The sequence below is a fragment of the Schistocerca americana genome, chromosome X (assembly GCF_021461395.2).
Source record: "Schistocerca americana isolate TAMUIC-IGC-003095 chromosome X, iqSchAmer2.1, whole genome shotgun sequence".
In the NCBI taxonomy this organism is placed as follows: Eukaryota; Metazoa; Arthropoda; class Insecta; order Orthoptera; family Acrididae; genus Schistocerca; species Schistocerca americana.
In genome coordinates, this window is record NC_060130.1 from 543,477,554 (window position 1) to 543,497,012 (window position 19,459).

General features: G+C 40.9%; 1 protein-coding gene across 1 annotated transcript in view; it reads right to left on the minus strand.

Moving 5' to 3' along the window:
* LOC124555058 (elongation of very long chain fatty acids protein AAEL008004-like) overlaps positions 1-19,459 on the minus strand; it is an 81,697-nt gene that overhangs the window by 14,599 nt on the left and 47,639 nt on the right. Inside the window, exons 2-4 of the mRNA XM_047128833.1 lie at positions 3,308-3,378; positions 2,200-2,390; positions 1,688-1,768 (exon numbers count right to left, since the gene is read on the minus strand). Of these exons, the coding sequence (XP_046984789.1) occupies positions 1,688-1,768; positions 2,200-2,390; positions 3,308-3,368 (333 nt within the window). The 5' untranslated portion in view covers positions 3,369-3,378. The remainder of the gene's footprint in view (positions 1-1,687; positions 1,769-2,199; positions 2,391-3,307; positions 3,379-19,459) is intronic.

Genomic DNA, 19,459 nt, shown 5'->3' on the forward strand with positions numbered 1-19,459 from the left:
TTTGAAAGAGTTTTCCAGTCAACATTGTCAAAAGCTTTCTCTAAATCTATAAATGCTATCAACTTCTAAGATAAGTCGTAGGGTCAGTACTGCCTCGCTTGTTCCTACATTTCTGTGGAATCCAAACTGATCTTCCCCGAGGTCGGCTTCTGCCAGTTTTTCCAGTCGTCTGTAAAGAATGTGTGTTAGTATTTTGCAACCGTGACTTATTAAACTGATAGTTCTGTAATTTTCACACCTATCGGGCCCTGTTTTCTTCGGAATTGGAATTATTACATCCTTTTTGAATTCTGAGGGTATTTCACCTGTCTCATACATCTTGCCCACCAGATGGAAGAGTTTAATTATGGCTGGCTCTCCCAAGACTATCAGTGGTTCTAACGGAATGTCGTCTACTCCCCGAGCCTTGTTTCTACTTAGGTCTTTCAGTGCTCTGTCAAATTCTTCACGCAGTATCATATTTCACATCTCATCTTCATTTACGTCCTCTTCCATTTCCATAATATTTCCCTCAGGAACATCGCCTTTGCATGGACCCTCTATATACTCCTTCCACCTTTCGGCTTTTCCTTCGTTGCTTAGGACTGGTTTACCGTCTGAGTTCTTGATATTCATACAGATGGTTCTCTTTCCTCCAAAAGGTCCCTCTAATTTTTCTGTAGGTGGCAGTTCCTACATCCTTACATTTGTCGTCCAGCCATTCCCTCTTAGCCGTTTTGCGCTTCCTGTCGATCTCGTTCTTGTGACGTTTGCATTCCTTTTCGCCTGCTTCATTTACTGCATTTTTTATGTTTTATCCTTTCATCAGTTAAATTCAATATTTCTTATGTTACCCAAGGATTTTTACTAGCCCTCGTCTTTTTACCTACTTGATCCTCTACTGCCTTCACTATTCCATCTCTCAAAGCTACCCATTCTTCTTATAATGTATTCCTTTTCCCTGTTATTGTCAATCGTTCGCTAATGCTCTCTCTGAAACTCTCTGCAACCTCTGGTTCTTTCAGTTTATCCAGGTCCCAGTTCCTTAAATTCCTACCGTAGACTTAATTTCTCTTAATTACTAAATATGCTACAATGCAGCACTAAACGTTTTCAGACACCTACCGTTTAACAAGGAACACATGTGACATGGCAACTGTCCGACAATGCTGTTATATCTGGGTTTGAAAAGTCAGGAGATATAAACCTCCACATTCGATAGAATTTCTTCTTTTTGTGAAGTTCGCTGGGAACAGTGCTTGGTGTGAATACCATGCACAGCTATCTCTGCACGTATCGCGCTAGATAACAAGATTGCATCTGCCCTCGTGGGAAAAGTCAAGGCTACGGTCATGGGCCACCTAGAATTATGCGACTATACAACCGTTATGTTTACTATCCAGAGTTACTTGATTCTTTCAGTGATTTAATGACTACCGTGACACTTTAGAAAAGTTATTGTATTTATTCTCTCGTGTTGTAAAATCCTGAGATTCATTACCTTTTTACGATATGTAAAGATGTTATCGACAAATCGCAGTACGGAAATGAACAATAATTTCGGTGTATGATGATTGCACATAATTTTTTATCTCTCGAGATATTAAAGCAAGAATATCCTTTCAATGGAAATAGATTCGTTTGTAAGCCTATTAAATAAAACCTTGTGAATACACTGGCATTTGAAAGACTGGTAAAATATGCTTACCCTGAGGGCCTTCGGTGAGTTGGAGTAGTCGACTGGTTGGCATCTGAAGCTGTAATCTCTGAGCCACCCGCCTTCTAGTGCCTGAAATACAAATAACTCGTGTTGATAATGTGAACTTGATTTCGGCATACGACACTGCTAACGGACAGCTACATAGTTAGCCAAAACTGGATATGTATTAAAAATTATTTTCTCCTTGTTTTTACGGATTGTGCATCGTGATGTCAGTGATTACAGTAATCATTTCGTACAATTTTATAGATAGCGTGGATTGCAGATATGTCACTTATGTTTGGGAGTTACATCTTTCTGGCATTAAAGATTGAATGGAATCATGATAATTACTGCATCGTCTTATTTTTATATGAATGGAGTTCAGATAACATGCATCTAAATGCTATATCTGCTGTCAATGATATTGTTTATAATACCTTAAGGCAAGATTGAAACCATTATGTACATAAATTCAACCACCGTTTTTTGTGATGTTTGTTAAGTTACGTAGTACTCACCTCCTTAAAAAGCCAGGCGCTGAATATGACTTGGAATAGGTTATAGATTATGAGAACTCCTCTGAGCTCGAAAGGTTTTCGATTCTCCATGAGTCTCGGTCCTAGCCTCTTTACCAAATACGCATAAGCTAAACAAATGAAGAGCGTAGGAAAAGGGCTAGACATAAGAAACCAATCCTTGACACGAGGGTCTGCAAAAAGAAACAATGATATTTTTGTTATGTTCATGAAGTAGTTTGTTTTCTTAAAGCTACATAGTATTTATATTACTCAACATAAATTTTATTTTATTTTGATTTGGTGACATCCATATTGGATTTTAAGTTAAGATTGTGAGTGTTACAAGTCAATGACAAATTAAACACACAGCGTGTTGTCGTTAATACTGGTAGTAATATTTTTTTTATTTACGAAGCTGCCTTACATGAAGCTAAAGTTGAGGACTGCATTATGTATAACCCTTATTTATCTGATTCAAAGATTGAATTTACTCGAATAGATAAAATCCACAAAGCTTGTAAGGTACGTAAAATTATATTGGTGTTGCGTTAGCTTTCTTCTTCCATTTGTGAATCTAGTTATGAAAAAATTGACCGACATGCTTCACTGAGCACAGTAGACCATCTTGTTTTGTTCTTGTGGTCCTTATAGGGTATCTCATTTCAGGAGAAGATCTGCTTTACAATCTATCTCTCTCTCCCGAACAGTAGTTCTCTTACGTGCAACAGCACTCTGTGAGAAGGATCCCATCTTACATCTGAATATGACCACATTAAAGTTTCCGAGCATTGGAGTAACACTGCCATGGCGATTAATCGGACAGAGAATGATGCTTTGCAGCTAAAGCAATTTTATCCTTCGTGATGACTTTTTGTGAACATCAAACACTCTAATAGTGCTTAGCATAAGTAAGCAAAGGCCTTGTACATCGCGTGCTTTACAGATACAGCAAGGTTACCGAATCTTTTGGCAATAAAGAGAAGGCATCCAGTTGCCTTCGCTACATCTGATGTTATGTTATCGATTCATTTCGTGTCGCTTCGCAATGTTATTCAAATTTCGCGAGTGAATCTACGGATATAAATTACTTTTTGTCTGCCGTACTTACCGCTCTTGTTCTCCATTAGGTCATAGTACCCATCCACAACCACTCGCACCAGTTGCGCCATTTTTGCAAATCTGAAACAAAAACATTATTTTTAGATAATGAGACAATTTTCGCTATGGTGTTAGTGCAGGATATTAAATTTGTGAAGCTAGTCGCCGACATTAGACAGTGACTGACGTTAATATAGCGGGCTGACATTTCCTCGACTCTTGACGAAGAGGTACATGTTTGCAATTAGTTGTGTGGAGTTCAAGCGGATTTTCCCACTCGTCTAACTGAGCGCCTTGGTAAAATGCTTGCAAGTGTGGAAAGTTCATCATTTCTGTTCTCTGGCTTCTTGTAGTTGCTATTGTGTATACATTTCCTACATAGTTGAATGTTTGTGCGTTTCAGTCATGTGACAGTTTTATATGGATGCCTGTTGACTGAAGAGAAGGAAAAATGTGAATGTGTTGTCGTGTAGCCCTGACTGCTCGTGCAATGCCAATTAGTCCTCCACCTTATCATCTTAAAATGATTCGCGGCTCAAGAACATCGCATTCTATCACACTGCGACAAAGTCTGCGAAGTATCCCGTTTTCTTTCGTACTGTTCGGTAATAAAGAACTGTCCACTTATTCTTCCTTTCTTGGTCAAATTCTGGTGATGACATTTTCATCCATCAGTAATCGATCGCACTACCTGCAGATTGAGGACGACCTCTGTACTGAGAGTTAATGATCTCGGTACAATGAATTCTGTCTTTGATACATTTAGATTCATTAAAACAGATTATCGGTTTCGGCTTAACGGCTTATATCACATCTCGGCCACACAGCTGGGCGATTTCCGTAACATATTAAATATTTCGTCGGAAAGTGACGTAGCATATATGCGATTCCAGTCTTTCTCGGCGTATTCCACTGATGAATTCTTCTCGGGTTATCAACCGAGTGGTGGCGTCGTCTTGTCGCAACGTTTCGATGAGTTTCGTACCCATCATCATCTCCTTGTTGAATAAAGGAGATGTGTTTCACACTAGCGAAGATGAACAAGTGCTCATAGCTTATCTTCTGGCGAAGATGATGGGTACGAAACTCATCGAAACGTTGCGACAAGACGACGCCACCACTCGGCTGATAACCCGAGAATTCAACAAGTGACGTAGCTTTTGTAAATTCCTATGAAAGTACAATGTCAGTAGTTATTGAGACGAATGATTGCGCCGGCCGGAGTGGCCGTGCGGTTCTGGGCGATACAGTCTGGAGCCGAGCGACCGCTACGGTCGCAGGTTCGAATCCTGCCTCGGGCATGGATGTGTGTGACGTCCTTAGGTTAGTTAGGTTTAATTAGTTCTAAGGTCTAGGCGACTGATGACCTTAGAAGTTAAGTCGCATAGTGCTCAGAGCCACGAATGATTGCACAAAAAATTATGCATTGTATGGGAGACGTTTCACAATTCATGTTACATGTTCCTAGAGGTTGTAAGAGGGGACTCAGCAGATTAAGTTTTATGCAAGAACCCATGCCCGGAACCGTCATCCAACGACGCTACAGAGCGTCAAAATTATAGGCGCCAGCGCCTGTAAACGTATCTATACTCAGAGTGATTCCGTGCTGATATTATAAACTTGCAAGGATGATGGATACGGATAAATGTACCAATTTGACGTAAGGGCCCCTGTACCGGAAACGAACGAGTCGAAAGTTATAAGCGAAAACCTATCTGAGACCTCTGGCAATGGAGTACACGTACCGCTACTGTTATTGCTAAGCTTTTAGTGTAACCAGTTTTCAGAGGTGGTAGTATGAACCGAAACAAGAAGAAATGTCTAGTAAACATGAGCTCTAAAATGCATACCTAAGAGCTACGAGCCCTTGTTCAATAAAGGAGATGTGTTTCACACTAGTTAAGATGAACAAGTGTTCATAGCTTATCAGGTATGCATTTTAGAACCCATGTTTACTAGATATTTCTTCTTGTCTTAATCCATTTTACCACCTTTGAAAGTTGAAAATTCTACATTCTTAGCAACAACAGTATCGGTACATGTATTCCATTGTCACAGGTATCAGAATGAGTTTCGCTTGTAATTTTCGACTCGTTCGTTTCCAAAACAGGGACTCTTACCTCAAACTGATACATTTATCCGTCTCCATCGTCCTTGAAAGTTTGTAACGTCATCACGGAATCATCCTGTGTGTATATAGACATTTACAGACTCTGGTGCCTGTAACTTTGATGCTCTGTACGGGCGTTGGATGACGTTGCTGGACATGGGTTCCTGTGTAAAACATCATCTACTAAGTCCCCTCTACAACCTCTAGAAGTGTGCAACATGAATTGTGAAACACTCAGTATGTATAAACCAAGTAGTCGACACAGTATGACTTATCAAGGCCTGATGTTTATACATATTATCCGGAGATTCGCAGTAACTTCTCACTGAGTGCATGACAACGAGCAACAAGGACGAGTCTTGCTGGTACATAGTGTCAGTCTTGCTTTAAATTGCTGGTAGATAGTGTCAGTCTTGCTTTGAATTGATTTGACTTATTTGGGATAACTATATCAACATAGAACACTTATCTTGCAATGAATATTAACTGTCGTTTGCACTTCAGCAACACAAAAACCAAATGTAATCAAAACCGAAATTAAATTTACGGTTCCCACAAAACCTCAAAATCTAATGCAATTCAAGGTTTCTCATAATTTGCTTGATCACAGATTAACCCCAGGGAGCGAATCTACTGTCTCATTTTTACATTCTCTTTTTTGCTTCTTACAATTAAAAACAATAGTCTATAGTACAATATATGTAGTGTGAGAATTAAAAGACCGTTTTCCTACATAAGAGACACACTGAATAGCTTGGTTTGGTCATTATAAGGCGAAAGTATTTCCACGTGTTGGTGTAATTTTTAGATGGTTGGTTGGTTTGGGGAAGGAGACCAGACAGCGTGGTCATCGGTCTCATCGGGTTAGGGAAGGATGGGGAAGGAAGTCGGCCGTGCCCTTTCAGAGGAACCATCCCGGCATTTGCCTGGAGTGAATTAGGGAAATCACGGAAAACCTAAATCAGGATGGCCGGACGCGGGATTGAACCGTCGTCCTTCCGAATGCGAGTCCAGTGTCTAACCACTGCGCCACCTCGCTCGGTGTGTAATTTTTAGAGTCTTCTTCAAAGAAGTCAAAGGAAAGAGAACTTTATTACTAATTCTGTAAACGAAAATCGCTCTTTTTGGTAAGTAATGCGTTTCGCTAGATGCCCGCGTGAACATGATCTAAGTGAGTCAAGCAGTCTAGTCGCACGATTTCAAATTCTAGATTCTCTCTAGAAAACTAGAGGTCGCCCGGAATCGTCTGTAGAAAGCTGGTTGGGAAATTGGTTGGAGCAAGAAGCTTTGTTTCGAACTTTCTCGGTCGCAGCGTAGCGGATCTGTACGCTGTCGACAAACATCAAGAATGAACAATACACAATGAAAGTACCAGTAGAAATGAGTAGTCGCCAATCAGACTTCGGCGTGGAAACATTTCATTTAACGTACACTGTGTTTTTTCTAGGAAATTACTTTCAACTGAAGATTCACTATTTACGCATTTAGAATTTTGTATCTTTCTCTTCAGTGCCCACTCTAAACCCAAAAACAGTTTTTCGATCAAAACAAAACAGACAGCTGATCTACACCGAAAATCTGAGTCTACCACGCGTTCTTTGTGTAGCTGGCGTACGGGACAGAGAGAGAAAAGCCGAGCCCTCGCTGACTGGAACCTGTTGCGGAACACGTGTTGACGAGCGCTGCGTAGGCGCGACGGCGCAGAAGCAGGTGGGAACGAGTATGGGCTGCCTGCCTGTGACACAAACTGCATTTGTCGGGCGCTAGCACCGACGCATTGCGCAGCCCGGGGCCATTACCACGACACACTTTCGCGTCGCGCGCTCGCGCCACATCTCACTGGCCTTCACGCAGCGCAAATCGACCGTTTCCCAAAAGCCACAGCACTCCTATATTTTTCTGCTACCGAAATATTTGGACTTGTTCTCGGCGTACTGCGTGTTATGCAATGCACGCAACTTTCTTTTATGGTCCTTAAACAGGAATGCTGCTGCAAGTAATGAGTCAGAAGTCGTGCCTCAAGTCAGATTTGTAGTCCAATATTACGGAGAAAGGCCACGTTTGGCTCGATCATTGTCGCGCGCAAGGTGCTGTCACAAGCTAATCGAAAAACAATAACTGAAGTTATTATAACAATACAAAGAGAACGTCTTTTCTCGGCTGCTAATGACGTCTCCTTGGCGGCCCTTTAACTGTTCAGTCGTGGATGATGGTAATGACCCTTCGTTTGCAAAAGTGCCGCTGACGTTACGATATTTTCAATTATTTAGACTATCAAAGCACGTGTTGGTCAGTAATCATCTTGCCTTTTTTCTTATACTACGCTTCACTTAAGCTATCAATGTTTGCAGCAATCGGTGCACCTGTCGAATGTAGTTTCTCGCCATCGATTTTAAAAGCCTGTACTTCGAAATAACAACACGCACCACTTTGGAAACTATGGACGTAATACTGCTGTTATTTGTCGTCTGAAAGAGCTTAATTCTTTCAATGGTGACGCTCACACTTGACTCGGTTGCGCAACATGTTAAATTAACGCATAAAAATGTACGATGTTACCATCATTACACATGTCCAAAGTCTATACATGTGGCGATACTACCAGCTCCCCCCTAATTTCTCACTTCCCCCCTAAAAAAGTCAATACAATGAACACTGAACTAATTACTCCAAATATGACATGCATAAGATTTTGATCCTCGTTTTACTTACCATGCTACATTGAAGTTTGACACTATATGATCCATTTTAGGTTACATTTGTGCGGCTACGGATTGATTTCTTGAGATAATCTTTCAGCTTATTTTCTACTATATGTTTAATATAAACTTTTGAAATGTGGTGCTACAGAAAAACGCTGAAGATTAGATGGGTAGGTCGCGTAACTAATAAGGAGGTACTGAAAACAATTGGGGAGAAGCGAAATTTTTGGCACAACCAGACTAGAAGAAGGGATTTGTTGATACAGTACATTCTAGACATCAAAGGCTCACCAATTTAGTACTGGAGGGAAGTGTGTGTGTGGGGGGGTGGGGGGGGGGGGGGGGAGAGATAGTAAAGAGGGACCAGGAGATGAGTACAGTAAGCTGATTCAAAAGGATGTAAGTCGCAGTAGTTATTCGGATATGAAGGTGCTCGCGCGGGATAGAGTAGCATGGAGAGCTACATCAAACCAGTCTTCGGAATGAAGACAACAACAACAACAACAACAACAACATATTTGATATTTTAATGCGAGCACCTGGTGGGGCGACCCATGTCATTCGACATGCTGGGAAGCAATATAAATATCCACTCAGCCACTAAAGGGATTAAGCTAACCAGCGCGTAACATTTATCTTACGCAACGCATGTTACAGGCGCTGGCTAGCTTTCTCCTGTTTCTTACACTCTGCCGTTTTGCCCACATAATTAGTATACCTTTAACAGCAATGATAGATCATGCTTGTCACATATGAAGGTCTATGAAACTTCGAGTAATAGTTCGAAGATTAATTCTTTTGTAGTTTATAACAATGTATTGTCAAGACGTAACATGAACCCCAATAATATTAAAGACAGTACTTTTGTGTTCTGACATTTGTGCCATAGTGGGTTAATAACTTCTCTAGACAAATGTACAGAACATGGATTGAAGACGGCGCTGAACATTCGTGTTAAACAAAATAAGAGCAGTTGTGGGAAGGACGTGAACGTCACAAAAGAAGACAAAGGCGTGATACGGTAGTAGTGTCACATGTTGTTAACGGCGTCTGGGAAACCCCCACGCAGAGATACTCTCGGTTCATTATTTCGCTGGGATGGTAGTTAGTGTAGTTGCTGTAATTACTGGACTGCTTACGACTGGATGATGATTTACAGAGTATTGCGTAAAATATAGGATGAAGAAACGCTGAGACTATTCCTGGTGACGAAAGCTGCAGAAGCCTACGAACGAACGAGCATTGTACTCTTTCGCCGTAGTGAAGCTGCGCGAGTTAGCCAGTCAGACAGGTGCATTAGTTCCTCTGTGACTAGTGCAACATACGTTAGGGATGGCGCAACAAATTTATAACTGTGTTTGCGTAAGCTACGGTTGGCCCTCATATGTGGCCTGATCGAAAGCTGGTAAGGGCTGAAATGTCAACTAGGCTACAACTTTCGATGCGGCCCGCTTTGCCCGACTGTTCTAATTCTCTACAGTCTCGCAATATGCATTTTACGATCATACCAATATTGACTTGTTAGGCACGATGATCTAACAGTAAGGTGCTTCTCGGTAGACTGAACTACTGACGCTCGAGTCTTAGCATTCAATAGGCTCGAAGGTTGTTTTGTGTGTTCTCCTCCGAATATGAAAATATTTTGTTGACGTCGACCTACGTAGGGAGCAAAAATCATCATAATAAAATAAGGGAAATCAGAGCTCGCACGGAAAGATATAGGTGTTCGTTTTATCTGCGAGGTTTTCGAGAGTGGAGTAATAGAGAGTTATTGTGAAGGTGGTTCTATGAACTCTCTGCAGGTACTTAAGTGTGATTTGCAGGGATCCACATAGATGTAGATGTAGAAACGTTACGAATGCTTGTAGCTCGGAATACATAACCCACGTTCAACCCTCGTTCCATCCTTCCGCCACTCCCTCACTACTTATGATGAGCTGAGCGAATGTGAGCTATGTGTGTAGTGGTTGGTCAGGTAACGCAAGTAATGGATCGAACTTTTTTGCACGGGAATCATACAACAACACCAAGTGTGTGGAAACTAAACGACAATATAGTCTGTGTCGTCTGTGAGCGTTTTAATAGTATCTAGTTTGTTCGCAGACATGATTTTTTTTCACAAATTTAGTATCAGTTTTGTCCGATGCATCTTTAATCATGACTATTCTTCAAATGTCCACTGTTCTTTGCACTGTGAATAATATTGTAAACCAATTCTATTTTCTCCTTTTACCATTTCATCCAAAACCGGATCGAGCCAAAAGTCTGTCTAAGTTTCTGTCGAATTTAATTAACTGTGCTCTTTTGAGGAATCTGTTACTGAGTCACAAAATTAGTGATACAATGTGCGCCATCAATTTCACTTTGTAATTGATCTCAATAATTGATCGAAAAAGTTTTCGTTTTCTGCTGTGTAGTAAGGAGTGTAAAGCTAAATACACTGGAAAATTAGCATTTAAAAGGAAAACTATGAAGTTAAAAAATAAACAAATACACATTATAGTTATTGGACATATAAGAAAGATCTTCAGAATAAGTCATTGTGCTTTGCTGATAGGTGTCTGTTCTGATTTTTTATTTAGTTTACGTTTTCTTTCTAAAAAATGGTTCAAATGGCTCTGAGCACTATGGGACTTAACATCTGAGGTCATCAGTCCCCTAGAACTTAGAACTACTTAAACCTAACTAACCTAAGGACAACATACACATCCATGCCCGAGGCAGGATTCGAACCTGCGACCGTAGCGGTCGCGCGGTTCCAGACTGAATCGCCTAGAACCGCTTGGCCACACCGGCCGGCTATTTTTCTAAATCACATCAAAAATATTTCCATCAGGCCCACCATGAAAGCCAGGAAAGGCACAGGAAAAAAACCCCAGCTGTAAAAGTGGCTTATGAAACTATCGCCAATTAGACACAGATGATGTCTTTTCTACATCATCATGATTCAGTTTCATTATTATTTTAGGTTAGATATTCACTTCCCGTTTCTTGAACTCATTCTTTAATACTCTGTCCGTAACTATTTTAGAACTGCTGGAACACTTTCTATGTGCAAGCATAACTGGTAGCCACGTGGTGAATGCCTGGTGACTGATATCGTAAAAAATTTCCCAACCGCGTGCTCCCAACAGCTGGACACGACTAGATGTGGACTGAGGTCGAGCACAAGAAAACACAGTAGTTCTGATCAGCAGTGCGAGCTGTTTGTTTCAAATTACACCTCTCGATTTCTTTTGATACCACAGTACGCGTTGGAATTAAAGTGTTTTTCCTGTAAACGCTCCATTGCATCGGTGCCGATATAAATACCGGAAAACTGTCCTACGCTCTGCAACGCTACCTTATATCAAGGTGTTACTCATGAAATGGTTCACATTGCAGTGATCTGAAAATCAAAATTCAAAGAAACCTAAGACAGACTTCTTCAGCTACAGAATAGGAAGGAAATGGTATTGACATCCATGGCGTGCATCCATGTCAGAGGGAGGACTTAGTATCACTAATTTTGTGACTCAATAACAATTCCCTCAAAAGAGCACAATTTATTTAAATTAGATAGAAACTTCGACAAATTGTTTGCTCGATCCGGTTTTGAATGAAATAGTAAAGGGAGAGAATAATACTGGTTTCCAGTATAATCAACAGTGTAATGAACAGTGGACATGCGGAGAATAGTCATGGATGTAGATGAACTGGACAAAAAAGATACTGGATTTGTTAAAAAAGTCATGTCGGCGAACAAAAATTTATACTATTAAAAGGTGCACAGACGACACAGTCAATATTTTATTTAGTTTCAACATGCTTGGTATCGTTGTGTGATTCCAATACGGAAAAGAACCATCACTTGCATTCCCTTCGACCAACGATTACACACGTAACTCACATTCACTCAGTTTGTTAAAATAGAGAGGGAGGGGCGGGCGAAAGGATGGAACTAAGGATGAACGTGGGTTACATATTCTGATCTACGAGCACCCACATATTAGTTTCCTAAAGACATGGTCACTTTACATACTGTTCCTTCTCAAACAGCCGCACGACAAAGTATTGTAAGAGTATATTATGGAACAGTGGTGCCATATGTAGAGTACAAACAATAAAGAAGGCTTTGTAGAGAATTCTTGACTCACTGAGACTATCTGATGACCGAACAGACATCCCTTATCATATCCAGCTAACACACAACTTTCGCTGATAGTTATTTCCACAGCTTAATTACAAACTTCATTGCTCATCATTCCTTCTCCGCAACAGTTCCTGTCATAATGAAGGAGACTTCCTTGAACATTGTCTCTATTCTATTAGATTCTCTGAATTATGTATGCAAAAAAATGCAGGTGCTTGTGTGGTCTACAGTAGCTCACAGTTTTACAAGGTTCGAGGAAATCTTATCACTTGATCATCTCTCTTTCTCCTCCCCCGACAATGAATTTTTCTTTTTTAACAACATGTCTTTTATTCACTAAAAACGCATGTGTACGTATAGCGCCATCACAGCACTTGGATGACTTCGTAGCAGCCATCATTTGTGGACAAACGGCGTTCAAGTGTAGATAGTATGTGGTTCTTAGTAACCAGATGAAGAAAACAGAGTTGCGAAAACGATGCGCCTCATTAATTCTATGCACAAAGCCACGTAACAGGACCAGCAGCGCAATCAAACCATAAATTGTTCCTGCCATCCACCGAGAAAATCAGTTACCGCGCGCAGCGAATGACTGCATAGTGCTTACAATGTCCGAAGGCTGCTATTATGATGAAGCAGCTATTCCGACATCAGGCTCCGAATTTAGCCACGCACGGTGTCCATTAATAGCCTAACGATTCTCAAATCATACTTGTTTACGGCTTTTTGCTTTATTTTCACACATAAAACGTACAGTGACCTCGAGATCTGCTTATAAGCAGCCGCATCCCACACGAGTAGAAAATAAACAACCACTACTATCCCACAGTTACTCACCGCAGTTTTCTCAAGATCGGTAGTTAGGCTTTCTTATGGCATCAAAGAAATAAGTCGAAGACATTTACCAAATAAAATATGTAGATGGAGCTCTTACTATGTTCAGACAAGAAATTAAAATTAAGAGAAATCGCTATTTTTGTATGTTTACGATGTGCAAGTAGTGACAGAAAATTTTTTCTGGACTATTTCTGGTTCACCTGTACGTAAATAATTACAATAAAGACCTTGTGTATACCCAGCGAAAGGTTGCCGAGAGGGGAGGGATCCCTATTGAGACTTTCGTTTTCTCAAATGACTTTTACAACTCATGGTGGTCATTTGGTTTGGGGCAGCATGCACCACAGTAAGGAAGTTTCTGTCATACATTGACTGTTCACGATCAGAAACTCAATGAGACGAAAATAGCTCACGATGGCAGTCACTATCGCCACAAACTCAACCTGGGAATAAACATTATAGCAGTGCGTTATCTAATCACAACATTAAAATGTACGGGCTAATAATAATAACGACGTGGATAAAATTTGAATTACGGTAACAGAGTAGTTAGTAAAGGCCTACAGTATGTTCTGCGATGCTTGGAGACTGGTCTGGACGTGACCACATATAGCTTATTGTGAATTCTTGTTGACTCTTGGAATTTTGTGCTAACCGCCAACTCAAACAGGAGGAGGACACTGACATGTAGTATCCTAAGCGTCGAGCAGAGTACAAGATGTGACACTCATAACGGCGGCCGCGTAGCAACAGGATTGATTTATTTTCGCTTATATTCTGTGTCACACCAACGTCACCATCAAAAAGTGGATGGTATTACTTCAGAGCAACGTTCAGTAGTTGGACAGTTGCAGTTACTCAAACGTTTCTGAAGTAAACTTGACAGGACAAAACAATTGAGAGGCGGGTCTCCACAATAATGTGAGCGACCTTGAATCATGCAGATAGTTCGCTTAATTTCAATTTCATTTTCATTCGTAATTTTTTCGTACCTGTTATAATTATCACATCGCATATCAACTGTACAATGAAATCTGATGATTCTGCAAAATCAATTTTTACTAGACGTCTAAGGAATTCGGAAGTGCATTATATCGCAATTTCATAACTGGAATCGCTTTTTTAATAATACATTCAAAATCTGTCATACCTGCTTATGAACTAGTTTAGTTATACAATGCGGTGACAAAAGTCATGGGATACCTCCTAGAAATATTCGGCCATACTGCCTCTGTAGCCGTCCATGATTGCGAAAGTGTTGCCGGAGCAGGATTTTCTCCAAGATGTGACCTCCCGATTATGTCCCATAAATGTACAATGGGATTAATGTGGAGCGATCTATGGGTCCAACCATTCGCTCCAGTTATCCAAAATGTTCTTGAGCTATTACAAGCTTACACAGTGCCTTCTTGATAACTTGGGTCCAAGGCTTCGTAGGGTCTGCGCCACCCTCGAACCCTACCATCAGCTCTTACCAACTGAAATCGGGACTCATCTGACCAGGCCACGGTTATCCAGTCGTCTAGTGTACAACCGAAATGGTCTCGAGCCAAGTAGAAGCGCTGCAGGCGATGTCGTGCTTTAGCTTAGGGACTCGCGTCTGTCGTCTGTTGCCGTAGCCCATTAACGCCATATTTCGCTGCACTGTCCTAACGGATACATTCGTCGTACATCCCACACTGATTTCTGCGGTTATTTGACGCAGTGTTGCTTGGCTATTAGTACTGACAACTCTACGCAGCTCTACGTCCACTGGATTGTCCGTGGCGAGAGGTAATGCCTGAAATTTGGTATTCTTGTCATGCTCTTGACACTGTGGATTTCTGAATATCGAACTACCTAAAGTTTTTCGAAGCGGAATGTCCCATGCGTCTAGCTTCAACTACTATTCCGCATTCAAAGCTTGTTAATTCCTGCCGTGCGGCCGTAATCATATCGGAAACCTTTTCACATGAATCGCCTGAGTACAAATGACGTCTCTGCCAATGCACTGCCCTTTTATACTCTCTGTACGCGGTGCTACCGCCATCTGTATGTGTGCATTTCGCTATCCCGTGATTTTTTTCACCTCAGCGTAAATGTGGTTTGAATCAATCTAGTATCTACACCTCTACCTATGTTTGAGCAGTAATAAACAACTAAATATTTTGATTTTGCCATTTTAATTTTGAAATCCGCTTCTGTGGTGTCTGCATACCGTTGTGGAACTAGCTTTTCACCGAATTTTGGCGGTAGTATGCTCGTTGCTACATCGTTATTTGAACCTAAGATTGGAGTGAAAAATCATGAAGTGATATTTCTGTAAATATGGAAGATTTTACTGTACATGTTGTGGTGTCACCGCCAGACACCACACTTGCTAGGTGGTAGCTTTAAATCGGCCGCGGTCCATTAGTACATGTCGGACCCGCGTGTCGCCACTGTGTGATCGCAGACCGAGCGCCACCACAAGGCAGGTCTCGAGATACGGACTAGCACTCGCCCCAGTTGTACGGACGACTTTGCTAGCGACTACACTGACGAAGCCTCGCTCCTTTGCCGAGCAGATAGTTAGAATAACCTTCAGCTAAGTCCATGGCTACGACCTAGCAAGGCGCCATTAGCCTTACATAGCAATTGATACTTATCGTATAAAGCATGTCTCATCAAGAACGATGTATACAACAAGGATGGATTAAAGTTAAGTATTCCAAAAGCTACGTACTTTTCTTTATAGCATTCATTACGTATCCTGTTTCAGACCTCACGCCATCCTTCGTGTGTTTATAGCGTGCATTGCGGTCCCCTCAAATCACACTGTGTCGGCACTTCTGTCGACACATCACATGTTTTCGTATTTTAATTGTTAGAGTGCTGTGTTTCTGACCTGGAGAAGAGGAACACAATCGGCATATATCAAGGTGGCTGTGGTAAACAACCTAAGAACACACACCAGTTGGTACACTAGACCCACGGTCCGGCGGGGTTTGGTTCACCTTACTATAGTTTAACCTATGTTAAACGATTCATACTGTATCAGTTGGTCTTGGGTCGCTGGCAGCTGTGGCCGAGCGGTTCTAGGCGCTTCAGTTCGGAACCACGCCGTTGCTACGGTCGCAGGGTCGAATCCTGCCTCGGGCATGGGTGTGTGTGATGTCCTTAGGTTAGTTAGGTTTAAGTAGTTCTAAGTCTAGGGGACTGATGACCTCAGATGTTAAGTCCCATAGTTCGTAGAGCGATTTGAACCATTTTTGGTCTTGGGTCTGAGGTATTGCATCCTAATCAAAACCAGTGTAGCTAATGTGAGAAAAATGACCTGGAAGAAAAGCTATGGATTACGCCCCGTCGACGCTTAAGTTAGTAGCGGCATAGCACAAACTCTGTTTGGTGCGACAAGACGTCGTTTACACACAGTGCGGAGGAAAGTCCTAAAATTCGACTGAAGTGATTTCGGGAATCTGCGAAGAACGTAAATCTAGATGTCCAAACGGATGTTTAAATTCTACTCCTACCGAATATTTACCCAAATACTTTGGCAATAGTGCTCTCTCGTTGGGCTATTTTCAATCGGCGACTCATCGAAGTATAATGTTTAAATCCGCGATAGAGGAGCTATATTTGACGGTGTCTATACAATAATGTAAAAACGAAGGTGCTTCATTTTTACCTGCGAATACAGTATGTAGACATTGGCACTTCTTAGACGGAACAGACTGTGACGCTGTTTTAAAATTCGGCAGAAGATGAGAAGAAGGAATCTCTGGGAAGTGGGCAAACCGGAGTGGGGATTGCAGCGCACGTGTGATGGAGGTAGCCCGCCGCGGAGAGGTCAGTACTCACGAGCTCTCCTTTGCAGATGTTCAATCCTGCGTGCAGCACCTATCCACAGGTCACAACCATCACACACACCAATGACACGTCTGCAGTCCATCATCTTATTGCCATACTGCTTTACTGTAGCCTTCCACGACTTTCTCTCTTTCTGTCTCCCTGCATATGACTTGTATAGACTGCTTGTAAGAGATCTCATTGCCTTGTTAATTTTCTCGAATCAGTTATGCTTGAATATGTAGTTCATACCTATTTCAGAGACCTTACACAAGCAAAGTTCTCGGTTACGTGTACTGTAACGTTGATAAATTTAGTGTCCTACAAATGAGAATTAAATTTTACACCCCAAAACGAGTTAGCGCTTTAGCTACCAAAAAGCAAATCGTCTGGGAAAGCATGATTACAACACAGGATTATATATTTCAATGTATACACAAAAACGACTTAGAGATTTTGGTTGTTTTATTAATTTCCAGTCCCATAATTGGATCCGTAGAAGAGAGGTAACCATAGGCTCAATATTGACTGATGAAATGGGCACATACAGCTGTGGGTGTCTGATGACAGTACAGGCACTGCGAAAAGTTTACCGATGACGGGGACGTTGATCGATAGATTAAGGTGCTAATATTATTTTAAGACACGTGACGGCAATACCATTAGCACCCGTTGGCTGTTTGAGTGAATGAAGATTTATTGCTCTGCAGATACTAGTTTATGATCAACATTATACCAGTGACGATGGAAGTACGGAATCGATGGTAAACTATAGATAACATTAACTAACTTCTTTATTCCTCTGCCTGTAGTTTAGACTATTATAGACATCAGCCTCATCGTATACAAATTAAAGAAATATTAATCAACTGGTAAGAACTTCTTAAGATTATCGCGAAACATGTAAGTAGTAAAACAGATTCTACCATACACATTTGAGAACAGTCTTCCAGAGACGGTAATAACTGTTCAAACCAATATTCTTTGACATTCACTGTAGTTGCCATTTTCTTGCACTTTGGAGAAAATCGTCAACCAGATGAGCACACAGCTGTCGTTTTGTGCAAAGTGGAAGCAGGCAACGTCGGTGGCAATCCTCTCTAGAAATATGTAAGCCCTGGTAAACATAGAGGGAGGACGCATAGCGCATATATAGCAGCAGGAAATTCGTCGAAAATATAATGTTTCCCCAAGTGTTAGCAGATTTCGTGACTGTGTTTTCGTGCGGTAGTGCTGACAAAAGACACTGCGATTATCTATGTAATTTTAGCGAACAAGGCCTCGCAACTTTTTTGTTTTTCTCTTCCTGGTCAGTCATTGTCTTGTGCGGTCATAAAATATATTTATTAGTTTATGTTACTTAGAGATTTTGTTGTTTGTGCTCATTTTGCCTAATAATACCTATTTAATTTCATTGTGATTATTCTAACGACTAATCATACCTTTTTTCCTCAGCTTTTTTCATGAATTTGATAGTTAAATGTGGCTTACTTTGTGTGGGGATGTCTGTTAGTGAATGATCGCATGTTAACGGCACCAGTCAGTGTAATACGTTTGGTTTGCTTTCAGAGTAGAACCTGCATCTAAAATTTCACTTTTCACAAAACGACGTCCGATAGCTTTTAGGCGTAAATCACGTCCCAAAATTATATTCATCAATAGGCAATCACGGTAGGGGAGCAAGTTAAAACATATGAATCATGATGGTGGTAATTAAATACTAATTTCAATATTTAAAAAATATTTTTAAATGATTTTTCATGTACGTAATTTTTCTTGATTTAATTGAAGACTCAATTAGCCAGAGATAATTTTAATTTGATTCAGACTTGCATTTGAGTTGAAACATTTTAAAAGCCAGAATAATATAAAATTAAATAATAAAAAAATAAAAGCCAAATAATAATAAAAAGCCACCATTAAAAAATCATGGCCCATTTCCAGAAGTGCGTCACACGTTGTTCAAAGAAAGTCGTTACTTAGCTTCCTGGGTTACATCTGTCAGCTTCTTCTTTTCAGCGGACGGAAGACTAAAAAAATGGTTCAAATGGCTCTGAGCACTATGGGACTCAACTGCTGAGGTCATTAGTCCCCTAGAACTTAGAACTAGTTAAACCTAACTAACCTAAGGACATCACACACATCCATGCCCGAGGCAGGATTCGAACCTGCAGTAAAATATCAACGATCGACAAAGTGAATGAAGATTCCAGGTACCCCAGCCGGTAGTGTAGCTAATCTTGGAACGCCAGGTTTAGCAACGGAGTCATAGTTCTATTGACATACACGAGCACCCCTTTATTGCAATTCATAGGTTCACTACAATGAAAACTTCGAACTGCACATATCAGCTTCCTTCTCTTTAGCTAAAACGTGTGCAAATCATTAACACATTTTGTTGCAGCTACGTTATTATGCTTTTTCAGTTTTTCGGCCTTGAGACCTCGGCCGTATCAAAATCATTAGAAACGTAACTCGTGCTGAGTTTTGACATACTATGATAAAAGAAATCAGCTTCAATTTTGATGAAAATAACCATTTTGCTTTTACGTGTAACGTGTCGGAGAATCTATA